Here is an 11,907-nt window from a genome sequence, read left to right as displayed (position 1 = left end):
CAACAGTGGCGAAACGTGAGATGAATCGTTTTGTGCACGTTTCATTTCGGAGAAGAGGTGTCTTATTATTATTTTTTAATTGCCTCTATGCCGTACGCATATGGGTTTTTGACTGCGAGAGCGGATGACATCACAAAAGGAAAGAAAGGAAAAAATGGTCTGTTGTGTTGCAGCTTTAGCGGCTTATTTACCCCTGGCTTCCTTCGTGCTGACAGGCTCCTGTATGCTACGCCTCGTTCTTAGAGGACAGCGTTTGTGAAGGATAAACAATGCCGCCTCCGTTCAAAAACAAATGAATGAAAACCACAACGTCCAGCACGGTGCGTGAGGCGGACAGCGAACCCGAGTGCTCCTTAAATTCACTTTTCCCCGTCGCTTCCCCTCAATTCACTTCCTTTTCCACTTTTTGTTTTCCTCTTCGCCATCCCGTGTCGTAGCGAGTCATTCAAGCCGGAGTGTAGACTGAACCAAAAGCGGTGCCTTTATTTCACGTTGCGACTCGCCTGTTTCCTCGATTATTCTCTTCTACGACTCCTTCCATAGAAAAGAAGAAACTCATAAATATCTCTCAAAAGAAAAAATAAAGATACCATTTGTGAGTGCATCTTGCCATCTAGCACCACAACGGATATATTGTTTCCCAGTCGTTGTTTTGTGACTGCGCTGCAGCTCCGGGTCTGCATGGTCGTGAGGCTACAGAGTCGCCGCTTTTGTTTTTCCTTCCGTCGTTCTCGTTGCGCTCTTCATCATACAATATATGAACTTCTCTGTCGTGTAAAGGTCGAGACTGCCACTACTCAAGCAGCGTGTTCGCGTTCGTTTTAATAAACTCTTTTCTGTTTCTCTACAACTCAGGGCTTTGCTCGTTATTTTTTTTCTTTTAAGTAACTCTGGATCGCCGCTCATCATTGTTGCTGATTAGGTTCATTTTTGTCGTTGTGGTGTTGGCGTTGTTGTGTCTGCACTGAAAGCAAACGCAGAGCATCACAGGTCTAGGTTGGAGCAGCGCTGTGGCAGACTCCTGTTATCTTCGTTTTGCGCTCGCGTTTGCATATTCAGCGAGACTCACATTACCTTTTGTGTTCTTCTTCCGACCCGCTCGATTTATTTGGAGTCTATTGCGGAAAGAAAAGGCATTTTCTTGATTTCGTCTTAGGATACTGTGTCGCTGTTTTCTATTGCCATTATTTCCTCCTGGTTGAGGTAAAGGAATTGCATTAGCGAAGTTCGGTGTGAACCGTGCCACGTGGAGGTACTCGAAGGGAACAAACGACAAATGCGGTACCCGATGTACTTCCGCAGACCACCGGCGGCAAACGGGACGACTTCTCCCAACGCAAATCGCGTTCCCACCCTGGACACTGCTCTCAATGGCCGACGTCGTCGCTCGCTCGAGATTTCGTACTCCTCGACGCTGCTTTTGCTGTGGACCTGTCTCCTCGCCTGGGTCTCGTGGCAGGCGCAATTTCGCATGCAGGCCTGCAGCATCTTGACGCTCTGCACCATTGCCCTCACCTCTGAGCACGGGGAGAGCCGCCTCCTCATGCCGCTCATCTTCTTATCGGAGCGCTGCCTTGACCACGCCATGGACCTTGGCCACTCGCCGATTCTCTTTTACGCCTCGACGCTGTTGTCGTACCTGTCACTCATCGCTGCGAAGGCGGAACAGCGCGGCAAGTCCGCCCACGACCGCAACGTGGTCGCCGAAATCGCCCTCTACGCCGTTGTTGGCTTCATTGTCGTCTTCTTTATCGTGAAGGACAAAGTCATCTCGTTCGGCGGTATCGTCTACGTTGTGTCTGGCTACATCTTCTTTGTGAAGCTGTCCCCGGCCGTCGGGGACAACGAGGCCATTTTAATCGGTTCACTCGTGGGATTTTACATGTGTGACATCTGCGTAAACAACAACCTCAGCATCCATGGTGGCCGGGAGTCGGTCCTGCTGCTCAACGCGCCTGGGTATCTGACCTCGTACACGCACATTGCCAGTCGTGGCATGATCCTGTGTACGATTTACATCGTGTCTATTATAGGTGCCCTGTCGAGGTGGTGCCTCGTGCCAACTAACAAAAACTCCAAGTCGTCGCGGCGGCGCATCAGCCGCAAGAGAATCACGATCATCTTCTGGGTCTCGAACGTGGTGGTTGGCTTGACGCTCGCGTTGGTGATCAGCTATCAGTTTCGCGAGAACGTGCTCCGCTGGCTTTATGCGTACATCATGTCCAGTCGCTTCCGAATGTGGACGATGGTGTGCTGGGTCACCCTCCTGCCACTGGCGGTGTACCTGGTCGACGTGCTCTCCGTCAACGTTCGGCAGACGGTGCGCCGAAAGCTGTTCCACTTTATCGCCGTTGTCGCCTTTACACCGTCCATTATGATTGACCCGCCATTTATGGCCTTCGCGTTTTCCACCGCCATCAGCGTCTCTGTTTTAATGGAGGTTGGGCGGTACTACAACATCTACGGCGCGCAGCACATCTCACACTTCATTGTGCATCACATCGACGACCGCGACAGCATCGACGGCGTGGTGCGGACACACATTTACCTTCTCATCGGACTTGGCATTTCCATAATGATGCGTTATCGGCACCTGTCCCCTGACGTGAAACCCGTGCCCGCTATCATTGAACTCTCTATCAACATTATACCTGGCATCGTGTCGCTCGGCATCGTTGACGCGTGCGCGGCGATTATCGGCAGCTCATACTTCTTGAGCTCACGGCGTACGCTCGGGCGGTATCTGAAGAACAACCTCTTCACCGAGCGCGCGAACACGTCCATCACGCACAAGACGACCACTGGCACGCTGGGCGGACTGCTGTGCGGAATGGTCTTCTGGGTCGTCATTCTGACGATCGCGGAGGTTCCCATCACCGGACCTGTGTGGTACACGTTTACCATGATCGCCGCCTGCACCTTGACGGAGTGTTTTATGGACGGGATCGACAACCTGCAGCTGCCGTTGGTCGTTCTTGGCGCGGTAAACAACCTCTTTGCTTTGCTGGTGCCGGCCAAGGAGCTGTGGGTGAATCCGGCCATCACGCGTCCAAACCCGACCACGGCGACGTCATTGGCGAGTGCGCTAACCTCACCGTGGAAGAGCTTTCCATCGCCTGTGTCACCGTCCTCTTCCTTCTAGGCACCTGGAAGCGAGCGCCGCCTGCTTGCTTTTTTGCTCGTTTCGTTACTCTTTTTTCTGCCGCTAAATCGTACCGCTGACGATTTCTCCTCTCTGGATCCGCCACCCGCTCGTTCATGCCTGTCTGTTCTTCGTGTTGAAGCACTGAAGCAAAGGTGTGCCAGGGCACTGTTCGCAGCAACTCTTCGGTGGTGCAGCTCTCTTCCTCCCCCAAGTAGGACCCCAGTGCACACCTTCTGTCGTTGTTGCTTTTTAATGTTGTCTCTCAATTCTCTACATTGCAGCTACGAGTTTTATTCTCTTTATGTAAAAGAAGTAGGTGGGATGACAACTGCCTTCTACTCACACTCTCTCGTCCAAGCTTATAAAAGAAAAAAGATGAACCTGCTGAAAAGGTAATTCCATTGAAACGTAGTACTGAGTCGATGTGCACAGGCGAGTGCAGTTGAAAGATAACGGATTCTGATGAGAGCAGCAAGAAGGAAGTTCCTGATTGAGTTGTCCCATCTCTTTTAGTTGCTGTCCTAGTTGGGCCGGTGATGTGCGGTGAGTGCAGTACTGTTTCCGCTACTGTTTTTTTCCGCATCGGTTATGGAAAGCGACGTGCTTTTCTTTTTGTTTCCCTGAATTTGCCTCTTCGCCTCCTTCCGGTTTTTATTATTATTTCGCCGTTCCCCCCTCCCCCCTCTCTCTCTCTTGATGTTTCTCCATATTTCTGTTTTGGACGGCGTGCAGTGTTGAGCAATGACAAGTCCCCCAACTCCACTGCCGGCTCTGCATCACACCGCGCCGGTGTACGGCGGTGCCGCCTCCAGGCGTAAGCTGGGTAAAGGGAATAGAAATGCCTTTTCGTTAGACGGGTACCTCTCGTCCACCTCGCCACGCACGCCGCCGCTGCCGGCCCATTCCGCCGCCACACCCACCGGCCTTCCCCAACAGAACGGCCTTTTCCGCGGCGCAACAAGCGACAGAAGTGACATGTCCCCTGCGGAGGCGTTGCTCGCCGGCGACGGGGCTCTTGCGCCCCTCTCGGTGTCCTCCTCTCAGCCATACAGTTATGCGTCAGCGCTGTGGCGCAGTCAGCTGCTGCAATGCGAGACGCAGCTGCGTGAGCTGGTCGCACAGGGCGTGCACGAGCCACCGTCGCTGGAGCGCACTCTCCAAGTGATGAGCCTGTACGATCAGGTGGCGAGTGAGGTGCAGGTGCATCAGGGGAACACGTTTCTCGGCACCCTCCTTCGACTCTTCCGGGTCGAGTTCTGTCGCTCCATTTTCCTTGACGGCAGCGGACCTGCCGAAGGCGATGCCGCACCGGCCGCAGCTTCTCTGTCATTGAGCAAAGACAATTCCAAAGTCGATGCCGCGGCGGCGACGGCCGGGTATGACGGACTCCCACAGACCTACTTTGAAGAAACAGCCTCTCTGCAGCGCACCAAAGCCGCCCTAACAAGCACGCTTGCTGGCGCCACCTCTGGCGAGACGCTGCGCCTTCTGGAGCGGCAGCTGGAGGACCGAGGCGAGCAGGTCACCTGGTACGAATGTGAGCTGGAGCGCGTCCGTCATCAATATGAGCAGGTCGCGGAGGAGTGCTTAAGTCTGCGCAAAACGCTGGATGTGCAGCACCGCGAGACCGCCGCGACACAGAAGCGCCTGCAGCAGGATATCCAGACCCTTCACGTGGAGAACAAGGACCTGCAAATTCAGCTCTTCCGACTACGGAAGCAAATCTCAGGCGGCATGTCGTCACTGCTGAAGGACAGCTACCGGCAACTGAAGTTGAGCAAGATGGGTCTGACGCAAAGCCTCTTCAACGAAGGCGACGAGCGTGTTGCGCTGCTTGTTTTTCTGGGGCAGGTGGAAAGCCGCGTGAACGAAGTCCTCGACTCGTACGACAACGACTTTGTGCTGAGGCCGGAGAACGACCGCCGCGAGCTGCAGCTGAAGATGGCGCAGAACGTGTCGGTGCTGCTAGAGGACATGCACTACTGCGAGGCGAGTTACCGTCGCCTAATCGGTGCGCATCATGTAAGAATTGTGGAGAGAGGCCAAAGTATGAGCGGCGCTGCCTCCGGGAGAGGCGGAGATGGCCTGTTAGGTGGACTGTCCACTGCAGCGCCGCTGCAGCGCATTCCAGGGTCGTTGGTGCACAGCGGCAAGGATGAGGAGGCCCCGGACGAGTCTGACGGATACGTGGCCATCCTCTTCGATCCGAAGATCTACGACCAGTTTCAGGGGCGCCACGCTGTCCAGGCACGGCTGCAGCAGTACAAGAAAGACCGAGATGAAGACGCCAAGTCCTCCGGCGGCAAGGCGAAAAGCGAGTATGGGCGCTTCTCGATTACCTCGACGGATGGCGGCTTTGCCACGGCGACCGCAGCGGGGGCGGGAGCCAATAAGACACTGACACGACCTGATGCCTTGTCTACGCTCCTGTCGGGCATGTTCGGCGCGGATCCGTCGGCCGGTAAAAGGCAGGCCGATCCAGGCGGCGGCACACTTGCGGAGATGGCCGTGGCTAGCATCACTGCGATGCCGTCGCGGGAAGAGAAAATGAAGAAGTGGTCGCTGGACTCCTGCAGCTTTGGGATAGGTGCCAGTTCCCTCAACGGCCGACCCGCGCCTCCCTTCGCGGTAAGCAGCACCAGCACGAGAAGCGAAGCGGCACCAACGAAGTTGGAGCGGCCCCCGCCGCTACCTGGTCGGCCCGCAAGGCCAGCGGGCTTTGGCACCGTGGTTGTGTCCCCACCGGAGAGCAACGAGCCAACACAGCAGCAACACAACGCCACCGCTGCGCCGGAGGCGACTCCCGTGGCGCAGGAGGTGTTCGAGGACGTCGTGGAGCGGCAGAAAGCGGAGTGGGTCGCGCAAATTCTCGGGCCGCCCACCATGTCCGTTGCCTTCACGGTGCCCGGTCGGCACCCCGAGAAGGGCGACGTCGTGGTGGTGCACGAGAGATCGGCGGAGGTGGTGCCGGCGGAGCTCATGATGCGCCGCGTGCTGCGCCACCCCATGGAGGATTTGGGCTACGAGCGCTTTCTCTCGACGGTCGAGGTATTTACGGGTGAGAACCCGACGCAGCAGCGCCTGCTGTGCCGCGTCAACCACATCGACCCCTCGCTGCCGATCCAACTGCCGGAGTCGACAAATTTTGTGAAAGTGAAGTACGCCCTCACCAAGAACGCTGTGTCACCCGAGGTCAGCACACGCGGTGCGGGCAGCGTCGTCGCCACAACAAACGCAGGTACAGGCGCAGCAGGAGGCGTGAATACGGCGACGGCGGTGGAAGAAGAGGATAAATCGACGCTCGCCGTCTTTAGGGGCAATCCCGATCTGCGACTCTTCAAGGCCCTCGGCAGCAAAGGACTTGTCGACGGCAACTTGGGTCTCCAGTACTGCGCCGGGGCGGTCAACTCCACGACGGCGTCCACGGTGGCCTTCCAGCGGCTCCACCCCACCTCACCCAACCGCGCCCCGGAGTGGCTGCTGTACCAGCAGCTCTTTGGCTCCTACCGCTCCCTCACCCCGCGCATGATGGAAGTGACGACGATCGACCACGTGATGGCGTGCGCTGCGGAGCGCTACTTTACCCGGATGGAGTACCGCTACGACGAGTGCTACCTGCGGGCGGCTGGGCAGTGCACGAACTACCAGGTGCGACGCGACATGACGGAGCGTCTCTTCAAGGACTTGTATGTCTTGAGCGATTTTCAGGAAGCCCTGGTTGATGAGCTGGAGGCGCGGTACGGCTTTCCGGAGCTCGTCGCCAAAATCCTTTATGAAATGCTCTGCTACCTGAACGCGGTGAGTGAGAAGGACAAGGTTTTCGCGGCGTACCTCAGCGTGATTCGCGGCTTTGCGGCGCCGACCGAGATACACTTCATGTCTTACATGCTCTACCACCTGAGCTACTGTTGGCCCGAGTCGAACCCGAGCACGCCCGTTGCGGTGGAAGACGTGCGAACCGTGCTGGAGTACGTCTACCGCAACGCGTCCACCATCATGCTCATCAAGCCGGAAGCCATCCTGAACGACTACGACATGGCCACCCGATCCGCACCGATGAACTTTGTGAACTTCCGTCAGTTTATCGCCTCCACCATGACGCACCAGGAGGAACCTATCCTGCTGCATCTGCACGGTCTCTTTCACACCTACACCCAGCACGCGCTGGTGGACGAGGCGGGGTGGGAGGCCTACGAGGTGGTGATTGGCAAGCTGTGGCGCCAGAAGGATGAGCGTCGCAGCATGGTGCGGTACCTCACGAGTTGTTTAGGTGTGAATCGCACCACATCGCTTACCCTGTCACAGCTGACGTTGCTGGCAGCCAGCGCGTGGAGTTCCAACCTGTGGGAATGATTTGTTGATCCAGTGATGTACATTTTTTTTCTGTCATTTTGTGGGATATGGAGCCTTCATGTAAGTGGAGTTTTTTTTTTCTTTGAGACGTTGTATTATTCGAGATCCTGAAACATTACAGCTTCTCCGACTTCTTGTCTCCACGACAAAAACAAACAAACAAACGAACAATAATAACACCGCGTGCCGGGCTCAATTCGTATCAACTTCAGGCGGTTGCGCAGAGGGAAAGAAACTTGTTAGACTTGAAAGCCTCGGCGCTTGCTTGTCTGCGTTCGCCTGTCATGACTTCATGGCGACATTCACAAGACTGTTGCATCACACACCGCGAGGATCATGCCGCTCTTCTTTTCCGTCTGTGTTGTTGTTTGTTGGGGTGACAGCGATGATCCCATGGGCTCTACTGTCTTCCTCGTCCAACGTCCTCTCTTTCTGCCTTTTTTTTTTTTGAGGGTATTTCACTGCGTGGTGTTTTCCTTTTTTGTTTTCAAATTGTCATTTCAACATTTCTTTTTTTGATTAAAGCAAGAACGACGTTTCCACTCGCATTCCTATCAGAACCGTACGTTTGCCAGCGCGAGAGACGTCATCATGCAGGGCGAAGTTGACGCTGCGACCTTTTCTCTCCGGCCGGATCACCAACATAAGTTCCGCCCAAATGAGCTGCGACCCATCGTAAAGGCCGTGCTCGAGGGTCGGCTGGATGATCAGGAGTACAACGCAGATGAGATTCAGAGCTTTAGCAAAGAGATCGCGGACAGCGTGCGGGATCGCATCCGCGCCACCGAGCTGGAGCGCTACAAGATCATTGTGCACTGCATGATCGGTGAGCAGCGCGGCGAGGGCCTGCGCACTGGCTGCAAGATGTTCTGGGACTCCGACACAGACAACTACTTCGAGGAGGTCTACGTGAGCAAGCATCTCTTTGCCGTGGTGACTGTATTTGGCGTCTACCAGTATTGAAGAAATGTGGGAAATGCTCCCCTTTCATGCGTTTTTGGCTTCTCTGGCGTTGTGGATTGGAGGTGGCCGTGTTGTTGACTCTCGAAAGCGCATGCCGAGAAGATGAAATAGAAGAGCTGTCGGTGGAGTTCAATCGCGTTGCACTAATTATATATATATATATATATTTGCTGTTGATGTATATATTCATGCTGTTGCGCATCTGTCTGCCTTCAGGAAACAACCCCCCAAAAAGAAAAACTGCTTTGCGCTGGCCGTTTTGTTGATCTTTTTCAGCTGTTGCGGTTGCGGATACGCGGCTTTCTCTGCTGTGAGCCCTTCGTAACACCCCAATGGCTTATTTCTGTATCATAACGACGCCATCAGCATTGTTTTATCGAAGGTCATTTTCTATCTCTAAACATCGAGACTATAACTCTGATCCCCTTGTTGTTGTTTCTACCTTGAAAGGTTGTTCTTCTCCGTTAATGAGCTTATCCTCTTCCTTCCTCGTTCTTCTGTCCTCTCCGACGATGAAATCCTCTATGTAGCAGCACATAAACGTATTCCACGAAAGATTACTTTGAAGGTGGCTGCTGCGCTGAAGAGCCGTTGCTTTGTTCTTCACCGTGTTTGGTTCCCTTTGTTCTTCCCGTTTCTTTTTCAGAAGCTATTCTGAAAAAAAAAAAAACGCTTAGGTCTCGTTGGTAAGGCACAATGCGCTCTAGCCCCCTCACGCGGATGGACAAGCCGACGTTCCACCGCCTGTGGACCGCCCTCCCATTCGATCTCGTAGACAAAAGTTTTTGGGTGGCGTTGGAGGCGTTCTGCGACCAGTTCCTCAACCCACACTCACCCCTCAACAGCCAAACCTTCTTCTCTGTGCAGCACACCGGCCGCATTCTGCAGGAGCAATTGACATTAGTGAACCCAAAGACGGTTGAGGCGTGCAACCATCTGCGTCCGCTCTACGACACCTTCACCCTGTGGAACCCGCTCGCCCTCGCGGCTCTTCTAAAAGCGCCGCTGGAGGTGGTCACTGCCCAGCTTTTGCTCGCGGTGGAGCGGCAATGGATGACGATCCACTTTGTCGTGAATTGCCGCTCCTGCGGCTGCGACATTGCGCACTTTCAGTCCGTCAACGACATCTCTTTCGTGGGCACCTTCCACTCCACCAACGCCTTTTGCTGCCCCATGTGCACCGATCGCACGGAGGTAAACGAGTTGCAGGATGTTGCGGTGTACTTCCAGCTGCAGCATCTGCCCACCATCTTTCTCCGTCAGCACCATCGCTTGTACTTCTCAGAGGAGGCCGATCGGCGCCGGCTGGAGTCCTTCTTCTGCCCCGCGCAGGGCGGCTTCGCCTTCACGGCGCGCTTGCCGGAGGGACGCTACCTTCTGTCCGCCCCGTTTTGCGGCGCTTTCGTGGAGTACACCGTCGAACTCTCCGCGGCGGTGATGGAAGAGAAAGACCCGTACTTGTCCCGCATCGTTGACCTCAAGGCCTACATCCGCTCGCAGAACAGCTCCGCCGAACCGTTTGGGCAGCCCATCCGACGGCGCAGCACCAACGCCACGAGCATCGTGCGACGTGGGATGAGCAACGGCGCAGCCGGTGGGCGGCACTCGTTGATCAACACGTCACAGAACTCGGTGGCGGACACGGACAAGCGCGACGATGCCGTGCTCGTCACGAACTCCTTCGGCGCGGAGGACGTGGATGCGATTCCGCCCATCACTGTCGTGCCGCTGAAACACGGCAAGGTGCAGTTTCGCATTTTCAATGACACGAACTGCAGCGGCTTCATTGATCTCTTCATTGCGCTGGACACGCGAACCGAGTTTTCCGCTAAGCCGTACCCGCACCTGCTTCGTGTGCCGCACTTCCTGCACGTCCTGCCACGCGGCATGCGCTCCGCGTTTCTCACCCGATGCATCCCGCGTCCGCCCTCCACGACGCCTACCACCGGCGTTTACGTGCGGCACCAGTTTCTCTTGAGGGGCGAGGAGGCCGATGAGCCGAGCGTGATTTCGGTTCTGCGGGAGGTGCATCGGTACTCGCTGGAGGATCACCACGGCCTCCTCATCGGCGTCTCAAGCGGCGGGACGTCGTTTGATAGCACATTTCTCTCAACCACAGCCGCGCTGGCCAGTAGCATCTGCTTCTTTCAACGTGTGCTAACGCGTCTCGGCGAACCCGTTGCCTTGGCGATGCGGTGCAGCATAACGGAAGGTCCTTTGAAGATCGCAGCCTACCAGGGTCAGTACAACGACGCCGATAATGCACGGTCGAGCTACCCCGACGCCCAGTTCGTCGGCTCTGTCGTCTATGCCAGCAACCACCCGCCCATCACCGGGCACTACTTCTACTGTACGGAAGAAGAGGCGCCGCGGGTGGTAGTAGCCCGAGACGAGGAGGGACACGAGTTGCCACCGACGCACGTGAGTGCACTTGACAAGTACCGCAGCCCCGCCTGGCTGAACGAGGAAAGCGACGACGCCTACGATATAAAATCCGCCGGCACGACGAACCCGATGGAGCGCAAACTGCCAGGAGCGGCGAAGCCACGGCAGCACTGCCTCGTGCGCTTCGAGGTGCGTTGTGTGCCACTGTTGGTCAAAAACGGCAAAGCCGGCGGGATGTCACGGCGGGATTCGGTATGTCCGCGCCGCGGTCTGCGGGAGGACGGCAGCGACTCCACCGACGCGATATTTCCCTACTTCTTGCAGTTCCTACGCGAGCACTTCAGCGGCACCGACGTGCATGAGGAGGAGCACGCGTTGATTGTGCAAATTCCCCTACCAATGATTTACGCTGCGCTGCAGATGTCCGACATTTTGAACAAGAAAGCGTACATGAAGGATCCACGTGGGCCTTTCTAACGGCGCGCGGCGCTGGCGTGTATGTGAGAAAAGAAAGGTGGATGAAGGGGAAGTATCATTTTTCTGTTTTGTTTTGCTTGCTTGTGCGTGTCTCTGCAATGCGCAGTCAACGAGTCTTCCACGTGGTTTGTGTGTCTGCTTGTGCATCACTGTATCTTTTGATGTTGTCTCATCGGATCTGTGCCGATTGTTTCCCTCTCCCCCCTCCTCCTCTTCCCTGGTGTCCATTATGTATGCTATTGGAAACTCACCCCATTTTTCTTGTTATTCTCTTTGTTTGTCGTGGTGGTAGATTCGATGTTGTGCTATCTTTGCGTTTACGGACCACGGTGTATTCATCTAATAAATCCGGCTTTGTGTTACGTCCATGTTCAAAAGGAAAAAAACGTTCGCGAAATTCTCTCACTGCTTCTTGTGTTGTAAGCGTGTTGTCGAAACGCTTCGCCTCGCAGACAAATAATGCTTGTCGAGGTCTGCTATCAGTGTTTGGTTCAATGCAGCGCGTCAACGGTGACAATTAAGCCGCAAAGTAGACGTTAGCGTGCGGAGAAGCAACAACAAAAGAAAGAAAACTCGCTGTATCC

The 11,907-nt window shown here is 55.4% G+C and overlaps 4 protein-coding genes across 6 annotated transcripts; all 4 read left to right on the top strand.

The window, feature by feature from the left end:
- Positions 1-1,276: 1,276 nt before the first annotated feature.
- ABB37_00518 (putative dolichol kinase) lies at positions 1,277-3,142 on the top strand (the record flags this gene model as incomplete). The annotated part of the gene is made up of 1 exon (XM_015796726.1): positions 1,277-3,142. One exon carries the CDS (start codon positions 1,277-1,279, stop codon positions 3,140-3,142), a length of 1,866 nt encoding a protein of 621 aa, XP_015664734.1.
- A 734-nt stretch (positions 3,143-3,876) lies between these two features.
- Positions 3,877-7,498, top strand: ABB37_00517 (hypothetical protein; the record flags this gene model as incomplete). The annotated part of the gene is made up of 1 exon (XM_015796725.1): positions 3,877-7,498. Exon 1 carries the CDS (start codon positions 3,887-3,889, stop codon positions 7,496-7,498), a length of 3,612 nt encoding a protein of 1,203 aa, XP_015664733.1. The 5' UTR covers positions 3,877-3,886.
- Positions 7,499-7,949: 451 nt separating this feature from the next.
- ABB37_00516 (hypothetical protein) lies at positions 7,950-8,461 on the top strand (the record flags this gene model as incomplete). Of its 3 annotated transcripts, none has more annotated exons than XM_015796724.1 (1): positions 7,950-8,461. In XM_015796724.1, exon 1 carries the CDS (start codon positions 8,090-8,092, stop codon positions 8,459-8,461), a length of 372 nt encoding a protein of 123 aa, XP_015664732.1. In that variant the 5' UTR covers positions 7,950-8,089. The 3 variants fall into 3 exon arrangements, with proteins under 3 accessions (XP_015664732.1, XP_015664731.1, XP_015664730.1); XM_015796723.1 differs by having other exon boundaries at positions 8,023-8,461; XM_015796722.1 differs by having other exon boundaries at positions 8,027-8,461.
- Positions 8,462-8,990: 529 nt separating this feature from the next.
- ABB37_00515 (hypothetical protein) lies at positions 8,991-11,323 on the top strand (the record flags this gene model as incomplete). The annotated part of the gene is made up of 1 exon (XM_015796721.1): positions 8,991-11,323. The coding sequence occupies exon 1, from the start codon at positions 9,158-9,160 to the stop codon at positions 11,321-11,323; it is 2,166 nt and encodes a 721-aa protein (XP_015664729.1). The 5' UTR covers positions 8,991-9,157.
- Positions 11,324-11,907: the final 584 nt, after the last annotated feature.

Source organism: Leptomonas pyrrhocoris (genome assembly GCF_001293395.1).
Source record: "Leptomonas pyrrhocoris isolate H10 chromosome Unknown, whole genome shotgun sequence".
Lineage (NCBI taxonomy): Eukaryota > Euglenozoa > Kinetoplastea > Trypanosomatida > Trypanosomatidae > Leptomonas > Leptomonas pyrrhocoris.
Note: the sequence above shows the minus strand (reverse complement) of the source record. Positions and strands in the feature narration are given on the sequence as shown.